This window comes from Podarcis bocagei (assembly GCF_964188305.1).
Source record: "Podarcis bocagei genome assembly, chromosome: 9".
Lineage (NCBI taxonomy): Eukaryota > Metazoa > Chordata > Lepidosauria > Squamata > Lacertidae > Podarcis > Podarcis bocagei.
Window position 1 is genome coordinate 21420803 of NC_138134.1, and position 24687 is coordinate 21445489.

At 44.2% G+C, this 24687-nt stretch overlaps 1 protein-coding gene across 10 annotated transcripts in view; it reads right to left on the bottom strand.

Annotated features, from left to right (window-relative positions):
* Positions 1-24687, bottom strand: part of LIMCH1 (LIM and calponin homology domains 1) — a 223720-nt gene that overhangs the window by 89546 nt on the left and 109487 nt on the right. For all 10 annotated transcript variants that reach the window (XM_081208635.1, XM_081208634.1, XM_081208633.1 and 7 more), the window contains exons 4-5: positions 11078-11184; positions 5150-5180 (exon numbers count right to left, since the gene is read on the bottom strand). In XM_081208635.1, coding sequence (XP_081064761.1) covers positions 5150-5180; positions 11078-11184 — 138 coding nt within the window. The remainder of the gene's footprint in view (positions 1-5149; positions 5181-11077; positions 11185-24687) is intronic.

Here is a 24687-nt window from a genome sequence, read left to right on the forward strand (position 1 = left end):
CGCCAGCTTTAAGAATGGTTCAGGTTAACCAGGATTCCACCTCAGCCAGAATTTGCCAACCAGATGCAAGCCATAGTTAAGATGGTCAGTGTTAACCATGGTTAGGAATGACAGAGAAGGTTGAGAGAATTCACACTCAAAAGGGATGTAGCTAAGGAGGGAGTGTACAATCTTGAAGTCTGGTCCAGATCAGTTGTTGAAAATCAGGAAATCTACAGTTGTTGTATGTCAGAACCATTATGTCTGAATTCCAACCCCCACCCCTTCCCCATTCTTAAAGAACTTTCCTCCCATCACCCCTTTCTGAGGTCAATTGCATATATTCTTCATCGACTTAAGAGGAAAATTAAAACCACAAGACGGGATTTTGACATGCAGGATATATATATAGGAAGAAAAACTCCCAATTAGTCCTGGGACAGTAAAGGAAAAGAATTCAGTGAATAGTAATTTAACAAGAATGTTAGTTTAGATGAACCATAATCAGGGAGATATAGTAATTTTATGAGCACTCTCTTTTTTAAAAAAATGCAGTCATTAATGTAATCATCTGTTGTATTTATTAAATAAAGTGGTTTTCCTGTTTATTTAGTAACTCCAGGTGCAGTGCTTGGAATCAGTCTAGATAAGCATCAGATAACTGACAGGAAACTTCCACTCACAGAAACAAATTCTCTGGAGACTGTGGGCTGGGGTGCACATCTATATATAATGGTGTGAACTGAAAATGTTCCACTATTATACTGCTTAGGAAGCCAAAGTTTTCATAATTCATTTCCTGATAACATATTTTTATTAGATGGGAGTTAGCTTGGAGTGTTGATGTTTTTCTTGTATTCAGACATACTAAACCATATGTTGACAGTCCAATCTTATATGTGTCTACTCAGAAGTAAGCTCCATGGACTCCAGTGGGACTGGAACACAGCACTGTAGCCTAAGTTATCACACTTTGCTTTAACTACGGTCAAAATTAAGAGCCAACTGTGCGACATTAATATTTATCACCTGAATTCCCTATAGTGCATTTTTTAAAAACCCAATGGCCTGGTTTGCACACCACAAGCAAACCATGGTTTACTTGTGAACGTAAGAGATCTAGCCAGCAGAACTAACAAACTACAATTCCTGGTTTAGCACTATATCCAAAACTGGGGTCATGGTTTGTTTCACTCAAACAAGGCCAACTAGTAGGCCAGGAACAAGCCTTGGCTTAATACCATGGTTTGTTTGGAAACAGAATAACCACAATACCTGGGTTTGGATATAATGCTAAGCCATGGATCGTGGTTTGTTGTTCCCAGTGATGAGAGCAGGGGTTTGCAAATTATGGCCCCTGGGCCAGATCAGGCCCACCTGGGTCCTAAATCCGGCCCGCGCCACAAAGCCGGAACCTGCCGTGAAGCCGAGACTCCTGGCAATGGCAACAGGAGGAAGAAGCCGAGCGGTGGTGGCTCTGCCACTCAAACGCCGTGCCTGGTTTACCTCAGCGCGGCGCGGGGACGTCTCTGCCAATCAAACACAGCACCTGGTTTACCTGAGCGGCGTTTGATTGGCAGAGACGTCCCCGTCTGTGCCACACTGAGGTAAACCAGGTGCGGCATTTGATTGGTAGATTCCCTGCCGCTCAACCTCTTCCTCCTGTCGACGCCACCGCCCTGGTGCTCCTGTGGGCCAGAGAGCGGAGCGGACGAGCTCGCTCTGCCTACCCATGAGAAGCAGCAGCAGCAGTGGTGGCGGCCCCTGGGAAAGTAAGCGCAGTGGCTGGAGCTGGGGCTAGGGTGGGGAAGAGGACTATTTGCCCCCACGCCTTTTCCTCCAGCTCCGCCCGCCCCTCCAGTGCTGCTTCTCTGGCCCACCACAAGGTCTGAGGGATAGTGGACCGGCCTGCTGCTAAAAAAAAATGCCGACCCCTGGACTTGAGAGAAAGGGACTACAGTGGTACCTCAGGTTACATATGCTTCAGGTTGCATACACTTCAGGTTACAGACTCCCCTAACCCAGAAATATTACCTTGGGTTAAGAACTTTGCTTCAGGATGAGAACAGAAATTGTGTGATGGCGGCACGGCAGCAGCAGGAGACCCCATTAGCTAAAGTGGTGCTTCAGGTTAAGAACAGTTTCTGGTTAAGAACGGACCTCTGGAACGAATTAAGTACAGTGGTACCTTGGGTTAAGAACTTAATTCGTTCCGGAGGTCCGTTCTTAACCGGAAACTGTTCTTAGCCTGAAGCACCACTTTCACCACTTTAGCTAATGGGGCCTCCTGCTGCTGCCGCGCCGCCGGAGCATGAGTTCTGTTCTCATTCTGAAGCAAAGTTCTTAACCCGAGGTAATATTTATGGGTTAGCAGAGTCTGTAACCTGAAGCGTATGTAACCCAAGGTACCACTGTACTTAACACGAGGTACCACTGTATTTTGGCCCCTCCCATATGAACCATCAAGCTTGCTGTGAGGTGAGGCTGTGCTCTGGAGTCTTACTTCTGTAGGAAGTTACAGCTGCAATCAATTATGATTGTTGTTGTTGTTGTTGTTGATTTTCAGTTATATACATTTCAATGGCTTTACAATCATTTTAACATTTCAAAGCTCAACTTTCTTCCTCCTCTTTCTGCGGTTCCTTAAATTTGTTTTCCTGCATATTCCAAATTAACTTGACATTCATTCATTCACTCATCTACTATATAACTATATACTCTTATAAAACTGCAGGTTATTACAATATTCCTGCCAATGTTCTTATCTGTTTACATTTTCTTTGCAAATATTCAATAAACCATTTCCATTCTTCTATAAAAAGTTTGTTATCTTGATTTCTTACTTTTCTGGCAACTTTTGCCATTTCTGCATATTCCATAAGTTTTTGTAGCCATTCTTCTTTCGTCGGGATGTTTACAGCTGCAATCCTAAGCTCTTTCACTAGGATGTAAGTCCCAAAGGGATTTAAAGCAGAATCCTAAATATATTCACTGCCGTTTACGTGGAAGTAAGCCTCAATGGGTTGATTCAAGTAAGCATGAGGTTGTAGTTTACACAACCCACTCATATGTTTGCTTACTGATTCACTAGTCCCGATTTCAATGGGTATCACTTCCAAGTAAACATACAAAGAGCTGCACTGCATGGCTATAACCATATAATAGTTAAGACACATGTTTTAGACCTTCTTTGACTAATAGGTGTCAGGGAACTGCCATCGGAGTTGGAGGCGGAGGGAAGGCTCCAGAGGGATGCCGGAGAGGGTCCTAGTAGGGAGAGGGGCAGCCCATTTGCTGGGGAAGGAAATCAGCGTAACACCAGTGGAGAAGGGGGGCAGATGGGGGAATCGGAGAGGAGGCTCCAAGACTCCTCGCCGGAGACCAGCGGAGAGAGTACGGGTCCTCCGCTGACCACACCCTCCCTGCGCAGAAGGCTTCCGCGCAGGGAGACTAGGCGGAGACTAGGCGTCAAGGAATTTTTGTGCTGGAAGAAGTTCAAGAAACACCCACTGACGGATTCTGCCAGCGGCTGAGACAGTCACGATGCTAGAGGCTGTTCAGTCAGAAAGGGTTCAACCAGGTAACTTAGCCAGGAGTGGCGGCAACTTACGCACGAGCAACCCCTAAACCCATTACAATAGGTGTTCCAGAAAATCAGGGCTGTGACACAGACATAAGATGGGCAGACCTCCCACACCATGGTTGCTTTTACAGACAGAAAATTGAAACATAGAATTGTAGAGTTGAAAGGGACCACAAGAGTCATCTGGCAATGCAGGAATCTTTTGTCAAATGTGGGGCTAAGTCACACTGAATTCAGTGAAATGTCTGTGTAAATAAGCATGCCTAGGATCAGGTCCAATGTCAAAATATTCAGAACGGGGCTTTACTTTATTAAAAAACGAACTAGCAAATAACATTTTTAAAGGTAAAGTATAATGTCATTATCTAATTAAAACAATAAAGCAGCAACACTGGAAACATAATTATGGAGTTTCCTCCCCAAAGGCAACAGCTTGGTGACATCATTTCAAAATATTAGAAAGTATTTCCATATTTTTTTAAAAAAAAAATCTCACCAGGCTTTCAAATGAGTAAATAATGTCTGCTGCTATTACTAGGCTTGGATTTAGGCTTATATTTAAAATGGAAATGTTTTAATCACAGGTTCTTATTTGGTAGACTTGACTGAGAATCTCTTTTGGTTGGGAAGGGTAGTTAGATGTATGTATTTTATATATGCACATCTATCTTTATGAATGTCTCTTTGAAAAGCAATACACCTGCCAATGAATGGCTTTTAGTAAATCATGTTTACAGCAACTTCAGAATGCAACTGTTCCAAAAAGGCTCATGCACCGTTGGAGGAAAAACAATTACAATACTGATGACAGGAAGGGCAGGATAAAATGACAGTGGACTTTTTACCTGTGGCTGTGATTATGGGCTGGAAAAGTTATTACAGAAAGTTCTTGGCATTTCCCTGGAGTCTCCAAGGATGTCAGCCAAACGCAACTTGAATTCTCTGTAGTTTACAATTGACAGTATGAAAACCAGAAGTTTTGTCTGGCTTTAGATAGTTTATCTAACTCTGTGACCAACTGAATTTAAAGTTTCCTTCCTCACTGTACAATCCCCAAACTGTTCCTGCTGTCACTGGTTTCAATCAACAAGGCGACTGACTAGAAAAAGCTGCTTTGAAACTACAATCCCTGAAGGACAACACAGAAACAAAGGGAGGTTTGCTGTTGTGATGGGGGGGGGGATGACAGTCCTGCAAAGTTTTATAGCACTATTTAGATTTAAACATCAAAGCTTTTTCTGGAAGTGTCAGACACATCTCTATTAACCTAACAAAAATCCAAGTTAGCCTTTGCAACAAAAGCAGAAAGGAAACCAAACACAGTTTTGTTTTTTTTAAAATATGGTTTAAACAAAAGCAGAAAACCTTGCTGGTGTCTAAGGGAGTTACGCTATTTCCTAACTGAAGCGAGAGCAAAGATAGCTTTCCACAGCAGCACCACAGATCATGAATTGCAGCAAGACAAAGTGCATGCCAACACACAAAAGCTCTTTTCAGCTACACAACCACATCTGTGTTTCAAGCTCAGTTTGTGGCAACAAAACCATCCATAGCTGCGAGAGGGGAAAACATGCAACAAGTACTTACATTTTTCAGCTTTCTGCTACAGTCAAAATTCCTGGATGTGCAGACACAACAAGAAAGGAGAGAGAAATATCAGAAACGAGAAACTCTTTCCAAGAGCTTGTATTATGCAGTCGGTCACATGTTCCCCCTAACAAAAGCCTGCAGGATGTGTCTGCTGGTTAGAAACACATGAAGGGAAGATAGAGAGCAATCATTCATTTGGTTTATAGCATGAAAACATGCTCCCAATGTTACCAGAGTCAACAAAGCTACAAAATAATGCAGGTTAGCAGCCCTTCCTCAATGGAACTAAACCAGTGCAAACACACACACACAGGCAAATTGTGCCCAGTATCTTTCTCAATTTATTAACTTTTGTTTGTGTTTACTTGTTTATAAGGTTGACAAATCAGGTGGACGGCAAGAGAGAGGCTGGTGGACTGGAATCCATTTGCGGATTTGACACCAGCTCCACTGACTCAGATTGGTTTGCTGACATACAAATGGGAACGAGTCCCATCAATGGCTGGATGTACCCATCTCCACCGTCTGCCAATGAAACAGGCTCTCTCCTAACGTAAGCTCTTGAGAAATGCGTTAGTCTTTCAGGCGTCGTAAAATCCAGCTTGCTCGTGCAACACTAGTGCAGTAGCTGAGATTGTGAGTGAGAAGTCCCTGGTGCAAATCTCGCCTCAGCCAAGAAGTCTGCAGGTGACTTTAGGCAAATCACTATCTCAGCCTCGATCTCCTATTTGCAGTAGGGAGATAACACTTAGCTACTTTCAGGGTTGTTGCACAGATGAGGACGAGAATGTCTATCACAACCATCTGTGCCCCATTCTATGTACAGTGGTACCTCAGGTTAAGAACTTAATTCGTTCTGGAGGTCCGTTCTTAACCTGAAACTGTTCTTAATCTGAGGCACCACTTTAGCTATTGGGGCCTCCCGCCGCCGCGCAATTTCTGTTCTCATCCTGAAGCAAAGTTCTTAACCTGAGGTGCTATTTCTGGGTTAGGGGAGTCTGTAACCTGAAGCGCCTGTAACCTAAAGCGTCTGTAACCTGAGGTACCACTGTATTTTGCCTGGAATGGCTGCTTACCTAGCCATGGGCTGAGCAGCTGCTTCCTTCAATGGCCTGGGAGGGTCACCTATGTAGACCTGTGTCTTGTGGAGGAATCATTAATCCTGGGCCTGACCCTGTTATGAGCAGCCCTCCACCAGGGGGGCTGCTCCACCACCCAATGCCCCCTACATCTGAAATCAATAAAGTTGTGGCCATGTTTTTAAATCCCAGAACGTCCTGTCCAGTTATCTCACCTTCACAGGCTAGGCCCTGCTCCCTGGGGAGGGGTCACTGCAACTGGGTCTGCAATGAACACTCGCCTGCACAGACATAAATTGGATTTGTCATGCCATGGCAGTATTACATGTCAAGTACAGAAGTGCACAGGCTTGGGCCACAAGTCAGGAATGTGAGCGTTAGACAGAAGACTACTGTTCTTTGACAGTTCATCTTCCGGGAAACAGCTGGGTTAAGATTTTGTGGGAAGTCACAGCTAGTCAAGAGGAACCTGGGATGATGTCCGATGTCAGTGCACCTTCCTCTAGCAGCCAATTTGATTCGATTTGGCTTCTACTTGACTCTTGAGCTAAGCCTAGATAAACAACACAGCCTGTGACCCTCCAGATAACAGCATTTACACTGCTGAGTGAAATCCAGAGGTTGCGCTGACGGGTGGGGACACATTTTTAAATGCTATATGAGCAAATAAAGGGCAGTCGCTGGGGTAACAGAGAAACAAATAAAATACCATGGTTCTTAGCCATTTTACGTTCCTGAATCAAAACTTGTTTAGAATGCAGAGACCTGAAAGGAAAGCTGGGGAGAAGGGTCCCTTCTGCTGGCCTAAGATACATGGAAGGTTCAAGGCCGCTAGAGCTGAAACGGTTGAGTGTTGCTGTAATCAGGAGTGCCAAGAAAACTGCTTTTGGTTTCTGGGAGGGACATCCAGGGAACTCATGAAGAATCTTTTAGTAAGGGTTGGCTTCATGGGTGACAATACTATGTCCAAAGGAAGCTAATGTTGCTTGTTTCCAATTCCTTCTACAGTGGTACCTCAGTTCTCAAACGAAATCCGTTCTGGAAGCCCATTCAGCTTCCGAAACATTCGAAAACCGAGGTGTGGCTTCCCATTGGTTACAAGAGCTTTTTGGGGTTCCGAAAAACATTCGAAAATGAAAGCATTTACTTCTGGGTTTTCGGCATTCAAGAACTGAAATGTACGACAACAGAGGCATTCAGGAACTGAGGTTCCATTGTATTCTTAAGGAGGGCTCATAGTTCTAGGTAACACAATCATTATGTTGCCAAAACTGCAGAGCCCACTATAGGCAGGATCAAGCGTTGGGGAAATCATGCGATTTGAAGCAAGAGCAGATGAGGTCTGCTATGGAAAAGAGGAATTCTTCAGCCAAGTCTCCAAGATCTAAAGCCAGAAAGTGGATCAATATAGGAACTCAATCATGAGGTTTCTGCATTCAGTTCCAGATACTGCTTAGGGCTGGCATTGGTTTTACCAGGATTCAGCCCTGCCCCATGTGTTTTTCAAGTTCTCACAAGGGATTCTTACTCACCCTTTCAGAACTGGGGCCTTAGTTGTCTGAGTGGACCCAGTGGTCAATGGACTCCACAACTAATCCTTGCTGGATAAACTAGATTGCTCCAGGGGAATGATCCAAATGTGATCAATGCAGCCCTGGGTCTGAACAGAACTTGAATATGAGACCATATTGGAACTGTGTTTGCACACAAACAGCTGGAGCAAACTGGGAGAACGGCAGGGATAAACATCACCAATAAAAACATAGCTATTTATCCCCACTTCTTTGGAAGGGCAGTGTTTGTTGCTGTGTGTATATGAGCGGGTGGGTGGCAAGGGACAGCTATTTTGCTGAATTCCTTCTCTCTCATGCACACTCAGACGCACTGTCTACCATTTTCATCAAAAGCTAAACAGGCTGATGGTTTGTTTAATCATAGGGCCATCAAGCTTTTGAGGATCCTTTAATGAGCACTATAAACCATCTTGAAAGCCCCTTTAATCTGCAACAACAAGGTACTTAATTTCTCTGCCTACTTAGAAGCATTGGTAGCATAAATATGAACAAGTGCCATAAATTTAAGCTGCTTTTTTCAAACAAATGCTTTAATCTCAATACCACCCTAGCATACATTTTCAAAGCATCAGGTTATATTTTAATCAAGACTGGAATTTGGACCTTTCAGTGCCCCAGGCAAAATGTTAAAACTACAGTAAATATTTTGCACAGGATTCTGGTTCCATTGAGCTGGGCAGCCCTTTTCGCTCATCTCACTGGGACTTTCCAAGCCCCATGTGGGGAGGAGGTCCTCTTTCACATGCCCCATAACATCTCAGACATGCCTGACCGCTTGGTATCACCATTCTTTATGCACCTCTCTGGGAACCCATGAACCAGCATTTTGATTATGGCATTCTGTCACCCACCCAAGCACCACCCCTACTCCTGCTTGGCCTGCTCATCATTTTCAGCAGCTTCCGTGTCCCCTTTCTTGTTACATGCATCTTCCAGTGACATTTGGACCTTGTTGCTTCCTAGATCAGTTCCTGTGCTCCTGGGTACAAAAGAATTCCCTGCCTTTGCTACTACAACAAGAAGTGCTTCATCGGCAGCAGTCTAGGCAGGGGCAGAGGAAGTGGGGTGCGGTGGGGGTGGACTGCCCCGGGTGTCTTCGCTGAGGGGGGAGACATTTGGCGTGCCACCCACCTGCGACTCCCAAGCCTACCCCGAGCCACCGGAGGAAGGAGGGAGCTGCGCCACTTTGCCAGTGGCATTGCCCCCTTTCCCCTTCATTTTGACAGCTCGTGGGAGGCTTGGGAGTTGGGGAGGGTGGCGCACCGAATGTCCGCCATTGGCGGCTCACTCCGCCCCCGGCTGCAGGACACGCACACTACTTTGTGCACTCGAGTGGCTATCCGGCGCCCCTCAAGAGCATGTTCCGCCCCCCTCGGGAGTGCGCTCCGTCCTGGGCAGCGCGGGCGTATGCTCTGCCGCTGAGTCCAGGGTAGAGTGTAGTGCACAGATCTTTTTTTAAAAAAACAAGAAAACTGGTGCTCCCTTTAGTGATCCTCTAACTCATGGGTATGGGGACACGGGTGGTGCTGTGGTCTAAACCACAGAGCCTAGGGCTTGCAGATCAGAAGGTTGGCAGTTTGAATCCCTGCAACGGGATGAGCTCCCATTGCTCGGTCCCTGCTCCTGCCCACCTAGCAGTTCGAAAGCACGTTAAAGTGCAAGTAGATAAATAGGTACTGCTCCAGTGGGAAGGTAAACGGTGTTTCCATGCGCTGCTCTGGTTCACCAGGAGCGGCTTAGTCATGCTGGCCACATGACCCGGAAGCTGTCTGCAGACAAACGCCGGCTCCCTCGACCTATAGAGGGAGATGAGCGCCACAACCCCAGAGTTGTCTGTGACTGGACCTTTTAACTCATGGGTAGGCAGACTAAGGCCCGGGGGCCGGAACCAGCCCAATCGCCTTTTAAATCCGGCCCACGAACAATCTGGGAATCAGCGTGTTTTTACATGAGTAGAATGAGCCCTTTTATTTAAAATGCATCTCTGGGTTATTTGTGGGGCATAGGAATTCGTTCATTCCCCCCCCCCCAAAAAAATATATATATAGTCTGGCCCACCACAAGGTCTGAGGGACAGTGGACCGGCCTGACCCCTGCTCTAACTCAGCTTTTACCAATGTCCACTGTACAGCTTTTACAGAATGTATAAAACAAAACAAAACAAATCATTAAATAACCTAAATGCGGCTAAATAGGGCGTGAAACGCAGAATGCACAATTCAAACTCAGTTGCCACCATTTGTATTCATGCAACGCCATTTTTTCACATTCTTTTTGCTTTGGGTCTTGGGATCTGCTGTTAAACTCAGACTGAAATAGAAGGCCCACTTTTACCTGGACAAGGCTGGGATGGGGAAGACTGGCAGGGTTATACAGGTGCACAGATGGGAGAGATGAATTGGCTCTTCTGGTGCACAACCCCAGAGCATGATTTTCATTCGGATTCCACACTCCTCCAAATTTCCACTACTGTTCTTGGCTCAAAACAACAACAATAATAATAATTCAAAAATTGGTGGTTTTTTTAAATGATAAAATGTTTCAAAATGCACATATTGAAATAAGATGTGCATTTAAATATCATTTTGTGATAAAATACAAATTTTTGAATTGTTAAATGGATCTTTTAAAAAAAGAATTTCAGTTTGATGAGAAAATGGGGACAGAGCAGACGTCTGAATGAATGTGAAACTGGTATAAAACCAGCTAAAAAAAATGATCCCTCCGTTCCTTCTTAGGAGCTACCACTGGCACAAGAATACGGCAGATAGAGTAGGCTAGAGAAAGCCATGAATCTTGAAATTCTACACACCTTTCCACATAGGAAAAAATATATTATAGATATAATAAAAGGTAAAGGTAAAGGTATCCCTGCCCGTACGGGCCAGTCGGGTCCGACTCTAGGGTTGTGCGCCCATCCCACTTAAGAGGCCGGGAGCCAGCGCTGTCCGGAGACACTTCCAGGTCACATGGCCAGCGTGACGAAGCTGCTCTGGCAAGCCAGCACCAGCGCAGCGCATGGAAACGCCGTTTACCTTCCCGCTATAAAGCGGTACCTATTTATCAACTTGCACTTAGGGGTGCTTTCGAACTGCTAGGTGGGCAGGAGCTGGGACCGAAAGACGGGAGCTCACCCCGCCGCGGGGATTCGAACCGCCAACCATACGATCGGCAAGTCCTAGGCGCTGAGGTTTTACCCACAGCGCCACCCGCGTCCCTATAGATATAATGCAGGCATGTAATTCCAGAAATGTAGGTGTTGTGTTACTTACCTGACTGTTGCTTTGCTTGAGTTGTCCTGCAGGTCTACCGGGTCAAAAAGCTGAGATTCTTTAAGCCCCAATTCCTTACAGCCTCTTAAGAACAAGGCAATATTGTCCTGAAATGAAGCAAGCAAAATTGATGTTGTTTTGTAATAGCAGAAGATTATCTCCTTCCCCTTCCTAACCTAGATCACCTGGATGATTCCTAGTTTACTTAGTCTTCCAAATCTGGACCCAACATGTAGCTTTGTTATGTAATAAAGTAAAGTTTTGACATATAAACTCAAATGCATCATATCTATCCACAGCTGTAGGGGTTTCACTGGTCTTCACTCTTTGTAGAAAAAACTGTGACATTTTTGTGACTAGCTTATATAAGAACCACAAGACATATACCCAGAGATCTATGAAGTTTGCAAGCGAGGAACAGGAGGTCACAATTTTTACCTATGAACAAGCGAAGGACCCACTCGCCCCTTTGCAGAGAGGGTTGGGCAGATTTCAGGCCTGCAGGATCTACTTTGTTTTTTACTTGAACCCTGAGATGCATCAACTGTACAAAAACATAACAGGCCTACAAAGGTGACATCCTTTGTGTGGTGATCTGAAATATATCTAGCTCAGTGAGATCTTGGAAGAGATGGCGCAATAAGAGTGCTTGAGTTACAGGTAGGCCAGAGCAGGGGCTAGTCCCCTTAACTATTAATTTTTGAGGGTATAGGGTACTTAAGTTGGCTAACACAAGAGTGGATTTCATTAAGGGCTGGCCTATCTTTTCTCTCCAGAATTGAAGTACAAGTGCGATACTCACTCAACATAGTGGCAATAATGAGTGTCACCATGACACTATGACAAAATAAATGGCATATTTTTTGCTTTTGCTGCTTGTAAAATTATAGCACAGGTAGATACTTTATAGGTTTGGTTGATTATTCATGTCTGTATTGTGGCAAAATGTAACTTATTTGCAAACGTGTATTCTGAAGCCACTTCTGTTTTATCTCCACCGATGGCTAGTGCAAAATACAAATCAGATTTGACAACAGAGTAAGTCAAACTCATATTGTGATATTTATTTTCAGCTGGCCCTCCATCTATTTAATGTAAAACAAAAACAAATCAAAAAACTCCAGAGGGAAGACAATTGTTAACTCTTATTTAAGTCTCAACTACCCCTGGGATTTCTTTTGCATAACCAGGGACTTACTGAGGAAAACTGTCCCTCCTTTGGAGCTTGTCTGTTCCTTTTCAACCTCATTGTTTGTTTTGTACTTCTACAGTTTCGCAAGAGTTGCACTCTTTATTATTTCAGTGTGCAGTGATCAGTTCACTAATCGCAATGGCATTTGGCATGCCAGCATCAGCACACTCACAGCTTGCAGTCACTGCCAGCCTCGTTGCAAAAATCCTAGACTGAACTTTTGCAGACTTCCATGTTCTCTGAATTCAGCCCATAGTCCAGAAGCCGGAAAGCGAAGGCAAGGGCTAAAAGAAATAAGTCCTTCTTCCACAGAAGGAAGTGTATACTGATGAACTTTTGACTATTTTCCACCTTTCCTCCCATACCTCTGAACCCTGCAGCATTCTGCAAGGGGGATGACAGCTACACTAATGTCAATTGGAGAGGGGGAAATGTTTATTACATTTCGTTCCGCCCATCTCCCGGTGCAACTCACACATGAGCCATCCTGTTTTAGTTTCACAGCCACTCTGTGAGATAAGTGACCCCCAAAGACACCCACAACAAGATTCATTTATAGCTGAGGTGGGATTCAAAAAACCCTAGGCTTCCTGTTGAAGTCCAACGTGTTGCCCCTAAACCACAGTCAATGTGAAGGGTTGCAGAAAGAGTCTCCCTTTGATGTATAATTTCTCCACTTTCCCTGGGCTTCCTTCTTACTATCTGCAAGAATTTTCTAAAGACCTTTATGGATGAAATTAGCTTTCTGTGTGTATTTGTGCAGGGAGGGGAATGCTTCCTTGGTGACATTTTGAGTAGAATGGTCAGGTTTAGATATTTTGCTGATCAGAACCAACCTAAAAGGGGAATGAAAGTTAGATACAAGGGTGTTTACAGCATTATTTGTTATTTATTTTATCATGATTTATTGAAATTGTATCTCTCAAAAGAGCAGCAGGCCAGCTAGGCGAGGTACACAGTGCTTTTTCTTTTTACATGGCAGAGCACTGAAACATGTGGTAACATTTGGAAACACTCAACCAATAGGTGGGTCCCATTATACACTCCATATATATATATACACACATGCACACACACACACAGTGGTACCTCGGGTTAAGTACTTAATTCGTTTTGGAGGTCCGTTCTTAACCTGAAACTGTTCTTAACCTGAAGACCACTTCAGCTAATGGGGCCTCCTGCTGCCGCCGCGCCGCCGGAGCACGATTTCTGTTCTCATCCTGAAGCAAAGTTCTTAACCAGAGGTACTATTTTTGGGTTAGCGGAGTCTGTAACCTGAAGCATATGTAACTGAAGCATATGTAACCCGAGGTACCAGAGTGTGTGTGTGTGTGTGTGTGTGTGTGTACGCGCGCGCGCGCGCACACACACACACACACACACACACACACACACACATATATATATATATATATATATATATATATATATATATATACACACACACACACACACACAATTTTCAGTTATGTACATTTCAATAGTTTTACAATTATTTTAACTTTTCAAAACTCAACTTCCCTTCCCTTTCTGCGGCTCCTTAAATTTATTTTTTAATCTTTCCTGCATATTCCAAATTAACTTTATTAACTTATTAACAAATGAACAAATTATTTATTCATCTACTTGAAAGATTTACTCTTATAAAACTGCAGGTTATTACAATATTCCTGCCAATGTTCTTATCTGTTTACAATTTGTTTGTAAATATTCAATAAACCATTTCCATTCTTTTATAAAAAGTTTGAAATCTTGATTTCTTATTTCCCCCCGGTAAGTTTTGCCATTTCTGTATATTCCACAAGTTTTTGTATCCATTCTTCTTTCGTTGAGACTTCTTCTTCTTTCCATTTTTGGTCAAATACCCACCATACACACTTGAGCAGTTGGTGTTCTCAAATGGGGAACAAATGGATAGGGATGGCTCCCATTTTTTCCTTCCACCTATGAGGAGATCTTGCAGACATTACCACTGTGGTGCGAGAGGTTAACTACCCCTCACACTGATACAGGAATGTGGTGTTACAGAGGTTATGCACCAGCCTCAATCTCTGCCAAGTGGTAGCAAGATTCCAGGGAGTTTCAGGCACTCACCCAGGGCTGTGTTTCCACTAGGAAAGCAAGGCACAGCAGAATCTAGTGTCTTTAAGAAATATGGTTTATTGTACACATCTTTACAGCTGGAAGCCTTTAATGCAGGGGGTGCAGAACATTATGGCCTAAGAGAATCCCTTGTTGCTCCTCTCATAGCTTCAGCAAGACTGGGCCAGTCATGATGACCCCTGGTCTCTCGGTGCAGCCTCCTTCAGCCATCGCCACATGGAGTTCTCCGACTTCCTCCTACATTCTTCCCAGAATGCCTTGCCAAACGCAACCCCTCCCCTTCTGAAGCTTGCCCCCCTTCTCCAGACCTCTGTTTTTTAAATGGATACCATCACGCCCCCGTTACCTTGGCAACCTCCGTTTCCCAGACCCAAGCATCTTCCTTTGATGGGCTATCAACACATTTGCCGTGCTAAATAAATAGCATTCCAGGGGAGGACTCTCAGCACTCAGTAATTTCTAGCATCCAGGTAATTTCTAACATCCACTAACTCCTTAGAATCGTGGGCACTTTTGCACTCCCAAACACTGGTATCCCAAACCTGTAACAGTATAAAGGGGACCAAAATCATAGAGCATAACTGTTAAGTTGTGGGTGAACATATCAGACGACACAGCGATTCTCCAAACAGCTCTTGTTTATTCACAGGCCAGAACAAAACTGAACTGAAGGGTTCAGCCAGCCTGCTTATATAGAGCTCCAGTACAACGTAACTGTAACAACTTTCTGTAACTATCCAATCACCGAACGTCACTTTCGATCCCTTATTTGCATATGTGGACCTGAACTATCTACAGTATCCCCCTGCTGGCCCAGGGTGAAAACTTCAGTACATAACAATAACGGACGAAGCAACCACACGAAACCACCACCCACAACAGGAAGCTCTCCTCACCATAGCTGTCAATGTTTCCCTTTTTTAAAGGGAAATTCCCTTATTCCGAATAGGATTCCTCGCAAGAAAAGGGAAAAGTTGACATGTGTTGAAAAGTAGACATTTCAAGATGACAATGAACACCACATCAAATGCTTGAACATGAACTGTATCGCCAGCCGGCAAGTTTTAAAAAGCTTCTTTTAAAACACAGGGCTGTTATTAACGCAACTATATTTCTTCCTTCTCGCCTTGTGCTCCCCCCCATCAAATTAAGCAATGTTATCTTTCATTTGACAGCCAACCTTCACACGTATCCATTATACCCACTGAAGATGGTCTCCTCAAGAGCAAACCAGAGAGGCCTGCCAGTAGCCACCACACGCCTACCAAATCGTTATTCCCAAATGGCAAGCAGCGAAGTAGCTACAGCTGCCCAGAAAAAGCAAAAGGGTTCATTCCTGCTCAAGTTCACGACCTCCGAAAGGGAAGAGCAACAGATTCCTTTCCTCTTTTAAAATTAAACATCTACTTCTTACAAGCCAAAGAATGCGATCCATAATCTCTTAATAGTTTAGGCACCCTAAACCCCTGCCAACTCCAACAAAACAAAATTGTGTTGCTGTGGGATAGCCACACTTTCAACATTTTCCACTCAGGGTTTTGCAGCTTTTGTGTGTGTCAGCGTTATATAAAACAAAGCCTATGGGAAAAAGTCAACACACAAACAACTTCTTGTTCAATAACAATTTTCTTACTACTTTTGAAATAACAGCAAAACTGACAAACGAAAGATACTTCCATAATTCTTGTAGCAATATGAAGATAATTAACAATTACAGTACAGTGATACCTCAGGTTGCATACGCTTCAGGTTACAGACTCCGCTAACCCAGAAATATTGCTTCAGGTTAAGAACTTTGCTTCAGGAGAAGAACAGAAATAATGTAGCGGCGGCGCAGCAGCAGCAGGAGGCCCCATTAGCTAAAGTGATGCTTCAGGTTAAGAACAGTTTCAGGTTAAGTACAGACCTCTGGAACGAATTAAGTACTTAACCCGAGGTACCACTGTAATAATAATTATTATTATTATTATTATTATTATTATTATTATTATTATTATTATTATTTATACCCTGCCCTCCCCGGCCAGAGCCAGGCTCAGGGTGGCTAACACCAGTAAAATTTAAAATTACAGTAAAAACATAATAGGGAAAAAACCCACCAATTTAAAATACAGGTTAAAATGCCATTTAAAATGCAGCCTCATTTTAAAAGTAGCCCATAGATCAAAACCATAAGGGGAGGGAAACATAAGGGTCAGACTGAGTCCAAACCAAAGGCCAGGCGGAACAGCTCTGTCTTGCAGGCCCTGTGGAAAGATATCAAGTCCTGCAGGGCCCTAGTCTCTTGTGACAGAGCGTTCCACCAAGTCGGGACCAGTACTGAAAAGGCCCTGGCCCTAGTTGAGACCAATCTAACCACCTTGCAACTTGGGACCTCCAAAATGTTGTCATTTGTGGACCTTAAGGTCCTCCGTGGGGCATACCAGGAGAGGCGGTCGCGTAGGTACATGGGTCCTAGGCCGCAAAGTGCCCCAAAAAATCACTGTAGTTTTGCAACCAGGGTTAAAACCAGTACAGTTCTTCAAATTCCATGGCATCTAGCTGTATTCAGACATAGACAGAACTTACTCCTTGATCTCAGGAACCATCCTGCAAAATTGGGTTGTGATGACTTTAGTAGTGCCCACATGCATGGCAAACAACAACTTTCTAAAATGGACAGCGGATTCTACAGGGCAAGAATTATAATTTTCCTATGTTCCTTATGTGATTTATGAATTATTAAGTTTTCAAAAATATTTTTTGTACCGAAGATTTGCTTACACAAGCCTTTTCCTGAGGAACAAAGAGGACCGCATCCAGCTTTCACCCCTTATTTTTGTTTTCATCTTTTCAAGGGAAACTTTCCAAGGTATTGTGATCTTCTCCTGAGAAGCCTCAACTAAAAGACTTCCGTCAAAACCATGTCAAAATCTACTCTTTAAGCCAGTTCATATGTCTAAAACAAGCATTAAAATATTATGGGGGGGGTGACTGTTCGAGAGATTGTGTAATGGCATTCATGAAAAATTAAGTGATTAATTTGTGATCAGATAAAAACTATGGAGAGAGAGAAAGAGAGAGCATTTGAGGCCAACCGGAACAAATTACCAATTCAATCTGATGCTAACTTGCTGGCAGGATGGATGGACCAGAAAGCCCACACACAAGTGTGACCAACAAGGTGGGGTGAGCTACACCCCACAGTCGTATTTAGATTTGAATCCCACTATCAAAACATTACAATGAATAAATAGTTTTCACAGGTGTGCCAAGAGTCAAGGCTCCAGCTAAAGGGATGCTTTTGGATCTCATTGCATAGAAAGTAAGGGGAGGGAATTTAAACCAGGTGGCATTTCTCCTTCTATAGCCCCCAACAGAAAGTGCTAGCATACTACTGTCCTCGTGGGGCAGCGGAAGGAGTGGGCAAGAAGGGTCAAATGTTCCCTGCTAAGAGCTGGTCCACAAACATTTGGAATAAGTAAAGCTGCTGGGACTGTACCACTTCAGATTTCAGGGGGTGGAGGAGAAGAAGAGAACTGCATTTCCCAATCTAAAAATAAAATAATTATAAAAAAAATAAATGCCTGCCCTTCGGTTCTGCTCCAGCATCTCTTGACTTTCTAGTTTTCTATATGCAAGAAGTGCTGGAGAGCATCTTAATCTCGAGGCCGTGGGTTTGAACCTCATGTTGCACACAAGATTCCTGCATTGTGGGGCTGGGCTAAAGGACTCTGTGCCCCTCTTCCAACGCTATAGTTCTATGATTCTATGACACGTCATATGCATCGTAAGATAGGGTTGCCATAATAATAATAATAATAATTTATTATTTATACCCCGCCCATCTGGCTGGGTTTCCCCAGACACTCTGGGAGGCTTCCAACAGAATATTAAAATGCAATAACCTATTAAACATTAAAAGCTTCCCTAAACAGGGCTGCCTTCAGATGTCTTCTAAAAGTCTGGTAGTTGTTTTTCTCTTTGACATCTGGTGGGAGATCATTCCACATGGCGGGCGCCACTACTGAAAAGGCCCTCTGCCTGGTTCCCTGTAACTTGGCTTCTCGCAGCGAGGGAACTGCCAGAAGGCCCTCAGAGCTGAACCTCAGTGTCCGGGCAGAATGATGGGGGTGGAGACACTCCTTCAGATATACTGGACTGAGGCCATTTAGGGCTTTAAAAGACAGCACCAACACTTTGAATTGTGCTCGGAAACGTACTGGGAGTCAGTGTAGGTCTTTCAAGATCGGTGTTATATGGTCTCGGCGGCCGCTCCCAGTCACCAGTCTAGCCATATTCCAAAAAATGAAAATCTGGACAAAGTTGTTGAGTTTTTTTGGGGGGGGACATCTCCCCTCCAAAAAAAATTCATTTGGGGGCTTTTCTTTGATTTTTTTTTTTAAAATCACCCTACTTGCCATACGTCCGGGTTTCACCAGACATTTTGCTTGTCAGCAAAAATCCACCCGGATGCCATTTTTCTGAGCGATTCCCGGACATGTCCAGGAAAACCTGGGCTTATGACAGCCCTATCACAAGAGGCTCTCTAGTGAGATACACCGGGGACTGAAGGCAAGGACCTGGCTGTAACCTAACAGATGGTCTGTAACTCAAGTTAGAGAGTCTTCCCCAGCCTGTATCCCTATAGATACTTTGGATTTTCAACCCTAACCATTAGCCATGCCAGTGGGAACTGATGGGAGCTGAAGCCCAAAACATCTGGAGGGCACCAGGTTGAGCAAGGCTGGTCTGTGGAGTGAAGCAAGACAAGGCAGACAGGAAGGCAAGGAGGGTAGTAAATCTAGCAACAATTCAATATCTGCTGTACTTCAACACAAGTATAAATAAAGGAAAGTAATAGTGCTACTCTATTCTGCCTTGGTCAGACCACACCTGGAGTACTGTGTCCAGTTCTGGGCACCACAATTTAAGAAGGATGTTGTCAAGCTGGAATGTGTGCAGAGGAGGGCAACCAAAATGGTCAAAGGCCTGGAAACGATGCCTTATGAGGAATGGTTGAAGTTTAGCTTGGAAAAGAGGAGACTAGGAGGAGATATGATAGTCACCTTCAAATATCTTCAGGGATGGAGCAAGACTGTTTTCTCCTGCTCCGGATGGTAGGATTCAAACCAATGAAATCAAGTTAAAAAGAAAGGACATTCCAACAACAACAACAACAACAACAACAACAACAACAACAACAATAATAATAATAATAATAATAATTTATTATTTGTACCCCGCCCATCTGGCTGGATTTCCCCAGCCACTCTGGGCGGCTTCCAACAAAGATGAAAGATACACTAAAATGTCACATATTAAAAACTTCCCTGAACAGGGCTGCCTTCAGATGTCTTCTGAATGTCAGGTAGTTGTTGTTCTCTTTGACATCTGATGGGAGGGCGTTCCACAGGGCGGGCGCCACTACCGAGAAGGCTCTCTACCTGGTTAAACATCTGGAAGAACTTTCTGACAGTAAGAGCTGTTCAACTGTGGAACAGGCTCCCATGAGGGGTGGTGATCTACTTGAGATTCCTACATTGCAGGGGGTTGGACCCTCGGGATCCCTTTGATTCTATGAAGAAACAATCTGCACAGCTTAAGGAGATACGGCAGGTTTAACAGGAGAAGATGAAGCCCCACTGAAGTTGTCCCTTCTGTTTTGTGACCAGCTGTTGAGCTATTAAGGTTCAGCCTGATCATCGCACTGCAGTACCTCCTTCTAGCCAGCTGCACCAGGGAGCTGACAGCAGAATTAGGGCATCAGTGGCTCTTTCCACCGGCAGGTGGTCATGATGGAGTACGGAGTAGCCAAGTCCAACATGCCTTGCACAAGTGATCCCTGGTACATGGTTTGCTGCAGGCATGTGGAGAATAGCCATACTCCTCCTGGATGTTCCTGGCAACAACTGCCATGGGTTTTTAGTGTGCACCTTCAAGAATCCACAGGCTATACCCTGACAGTCACAAAACCATGTTTGTGGCTGACCTCTCCAGGCCAAGTGTAACATACGCAGCAGCCCTTAAGACTATCCAGAGATGCAGCAAAACAATGAAGCTCACTTAATCACGGCTAGCATAAGAACAAAGGAAGAACTTGGGGCATTTCAAGCTGTGCATTTCATAATACTGTTAGCAGCTCCCATCAGATGTTTTTTCTTCATTAGGCTCTTCCTGTGACCCTTCAGGAGGCAGGAGTGCCAAAATGATCAGGGCAAAGCAGCCTGAGTTGTTTTGCCTTCAGCTGTGTGTTTATCACTTGCCCTGGTCAGCTCTTTCTCTTTACCCAAACGCTTCCAGAAAAACAGCAGTTAACCAAAAGCCCTTATAATCTAAACATGGTTCTCCCATATTGGAATTCTCTCCCAATATCTGAGCCAGTCGAATTTGCAAAGCAACAGATGGAACCAAAGAAGGGAACTTGAAAGTGTAGATGAGAACCTTGGGCTGTTCTCAATGCAGAAGCTCCGGTTATCAAAGAGACAAGCGGCTTTCGTAAGCTAGGAGAAAAAAAGGACTTGGCTTTTCTGCAGTGGGAACTGCTGTTATGGAAATGGCCGGCCAAACTCTGGATGTGTGGACAAGGATCTCTCCCCCCCCCCCTTCTCTCTCATGCACAGATTTCTCTTGGTTGGATCTTAAAAGTACAGATTATCTAGAAGTAAGATTTTCTTTCTTTCTTGTGGAAATGGGATTGCATATGCATGCACACACCCTCTCACACAGACTACGCAGAATGACCAGCAATAGGAAACCAAATGTCCAGAAGGTGCGTGAAAACAAGATTAAGGAATAAGACTGTTCTTTCACTCTGGTTCAGCAAGATCGAAATTACCTCTCCAAGTCCTGCTCAGTGATGCATCAGTACCAGATATGGGGATTCTGTGACCCACCAGAAATTGTCAGACTGTAGCTCCCAGCAGCCCCAGTCAGCATAGCTGCTGGTTAAGGGATGGTGGGTGTTGGAGTCCTACAACATCTGGCGTGCCACAGATTCCCCATCCCTGGTCCATACAGCTGTGAGGCTGACTGTTGCTCACTTCTGGGTGTCAACATTCACTCCTGACCAGTCATTCCCACATCTCTTACACAAGACCACTGCTATTTTTTTCCTAGAAAAAGAGGTACTGCGATTCACCTTGTTCTCTTATAATGGCAACGGCACCCACCTGAGCTAATAGTCCAAACTTATGAACAGCTTCACACTTTCACAGCCTGTGCTAGAATAAAAAAGAAAGTGGGGGAGGGTAAATGTCCCTGGTATCTTCTGGGGAAGGGAAGGGTGGGAATTAAAATCTACAGGAAATTCTGGCATTTGTACTCCATGTTACTTTGTAAAAGGGCTTTTCTGTGCCGGAAGAGAGGTCCGGCAAGTTCCCGCTGAAAAAAAGCCCTGCACATAGCAATCATGAATCCTTAGCCATCAAAGCATAGATGCTTCCCCCACATGTAACCCAACATTTAGATTATCAATTAGAATCATAGAGTTGGAACGCAAGAATCTTTTTGCCCAACACGGGGTTCAAACCCACGACCCTGAGGTTAAGAGTCTCATGTCCTACCAACTGAGCTATCCTATTAGTGCTATATTTTCTTTAACACTCCTGCTATATCCATGGCTACAACACATGAGCAGATAAGTCTGAGGTGTCCATCCATTGCCAAGCAACCTTTTACTTTAGCATCATGTTGAGACGCTACTCATCAATTCACTCCAGGGATTGTGATGAAGTAAATGGTGTGAGAAGACAGAGAGGTCTTGTGTAAGGTTCCTGATACGACAAAGACATTAAAGCCTCCAGATGAAAGTCACATTTCTGTGGGGTCTTCCCCTATGAAATTCCAGTGGGAAGCAGCAAAAGCAATGGACCGATAGCATTGTTCCCTTCCCCTCGCTAAGGGGCTAGGAAAGTCGTTTAGGAGGAGGTTCCCTACCAGGACAAACTTTGCTCATGTGCTCAAGACATTCCATAAAACATATTTTGTTGCACTGTGCAAAATATGAGCAAGCCAGGGCTGAACTGATACTACCCTTGCTGGTACCTTTCCCAGGAAAATCAGAGGCTCACTATGTCAGGTTCCTATTGGAAAACTGGACAACTGCTAGAACATTAGCAGTGGCAAAGTTTTTATCGGTAGTTGTAAGAACAAATAATCCCTATATTCTGAACAAAATGCTTGTTTAACCTGGAGGTAGGCTGTATGAATTGTGTATTGCTTTGTAATAATTTGTTGGGTCTCTGGACCGTAATAAAGATTGATGATGATGATGTTTAGGAGGAGAGGGCAGGGTGACAGAAGGAGATGTACAAAGGTGCAACACTGGACAGGCAACACAATTTCTAGTTACTCTTCTTTTCTTTAGTTTGCTTTTCTTTTTAGTCATCCTTCACGTGTGCAGAGATAAAAGCTTTCTCAAAGTAGCCATGCATTTGCTGACATGAAGATTAAGCAGCATTAAGCAGCTAATAGTCCAAATTTAGGAACAGCTTCGCACTTTCACAGCCTGTGCTGCAACAAAAAAGAAAGGGGGGGGGAATGTCCCTGGTATCTTTTGGAGGAGGGAAGGGAAGGGTGGGAATTAAAACCTACAGGAAATTCTGGCATTTCTACTCCATGTAACTTTGTAAAAGGGCTTTTCTGGGCTCATATCCATTATGAAAAAAAGACTGGGACCAAGAAAGAAATTTGCTTTGAGGAGTTTTTCTGACAAGGCTCCCTTTCTGTTCAAAACAGCTGCTGTCAGATGACTCAATGATTCCCCCCTTTTCTCATTTATTTCCATAAGCTGAGTCCTAAGCAACAGTGAAAGGCACTGGCCACAATCCAGCACTAGGTTAGTTAAATAAATGGGATTTAAGTATGCATAACCATATGCTAGATTGCAGCCATTTTATTTTCTCAGCGCAGGGCTGAGCAGTGCGTATTCCATGCTTAACCTTAAAAAAAACAACACCAGCAACAACTCTTGCGATCTGGTTTGTGCAAACTGGGCATATTTTCACACCTATTCTTACTTTGAATTTAATTCTACTTTCAAATGTAACATTTTTTAAAAAATTATGAAAGCTGTTTGGTAACGGGGGGTTGGAGAGGGAAATGTAGAAAGAAAAGGGGCTGGGGGCAAGCAAAATCAGCAAAAGGGTTTTAACACAAGTCTCTTTTGCTGCTGTTTATTTGTAAAGAGCTAAAAAGAGTGAGGGGGAGAGAATACCAATTAGAAATGAGCCAGGACAGAACAATGGCTGCCAGCAAATGGCAGTTAGCAAACCTGGAGGCCTGCCTTGGGAATGTGCACTCCTGCCCCAAATGTACTACCCCTTCCCAGGAGAAAATCTCCCCTCCTTTCCTAACACCCACCTCAAACCACTGTTAACATCAATGCCGACAAACTACTTACAGACCCTCCAAGTGTCCCTATTTCCCAGGGACGCCCCTGATTTAGAGAAGCCATCCCGGTTTCTCATTTGATCCCAGAATGTCCTGCTTTTCCTTAGGAAGTAATAATAATAATAATAATAATAATAATAATAATAAATAAATAAATAAATAAATAAATTAGTATTTATACCCCACCCATCTGGCTGAGTTCCCTCAGCCACTCTGGGCGGCTCCCAATCAAGTGTTAAAAACAGTACAGGATTAAATATTAAAAACTTCCCTAAACAGGGCTGCCTTCATTTGTCTTTTAAAGATAGGATAGCTGCTTATTTCCTTGACATCTGAAGGGAGGATGTTCCACAAGGTGGGCGCCACTACCGAGAAGGCCCTCTGTCTGGTTTCCTGTAACCTCACTGCCAGAAGGCCCTCGGCGCTGGATCTCATTGTCCGGGCAGAACGATGGGGGTGGAGACGCTCCTTCAGGTATAAGGACCGAGGCCGTTTAGGGCTTTAAAGGTCAGCACCAACACTTTGAATTGTGCTCAGAAACGTACTGGGAGCCAATGCAGATCTCTCAGGACTGGTGTTATGTGGTCCCGGCGGCCGCTCCCAGTCACCAGTCTAGCTGCCGCATTCTGGATTAATTGCAGTTTCCGGGTCACTTTCAAAGGTAGCCCCACGTAGAGCGCATTGCAGTAGTCCAAGCGGGAGATAGCTAGAGCATGCCCCACTCTGGTGAGACAGTCTGTGGGCAGGTAGAGTCTTAACCTACCAGGTGGAATTGGTAGACAGCCGCCCTGGACACAGAATTAACATGAGTCTCCATGGACAGCTGTGAGTCCAAAATGACTCCCATATTTTCCATATTTTCACTGGAGAAACGTTGGAGGGTACGGAGTTATCCGACCCCTGAGCTGTCTGAAGGCAATCCTGTATGGGGAAGTTTTGTTTA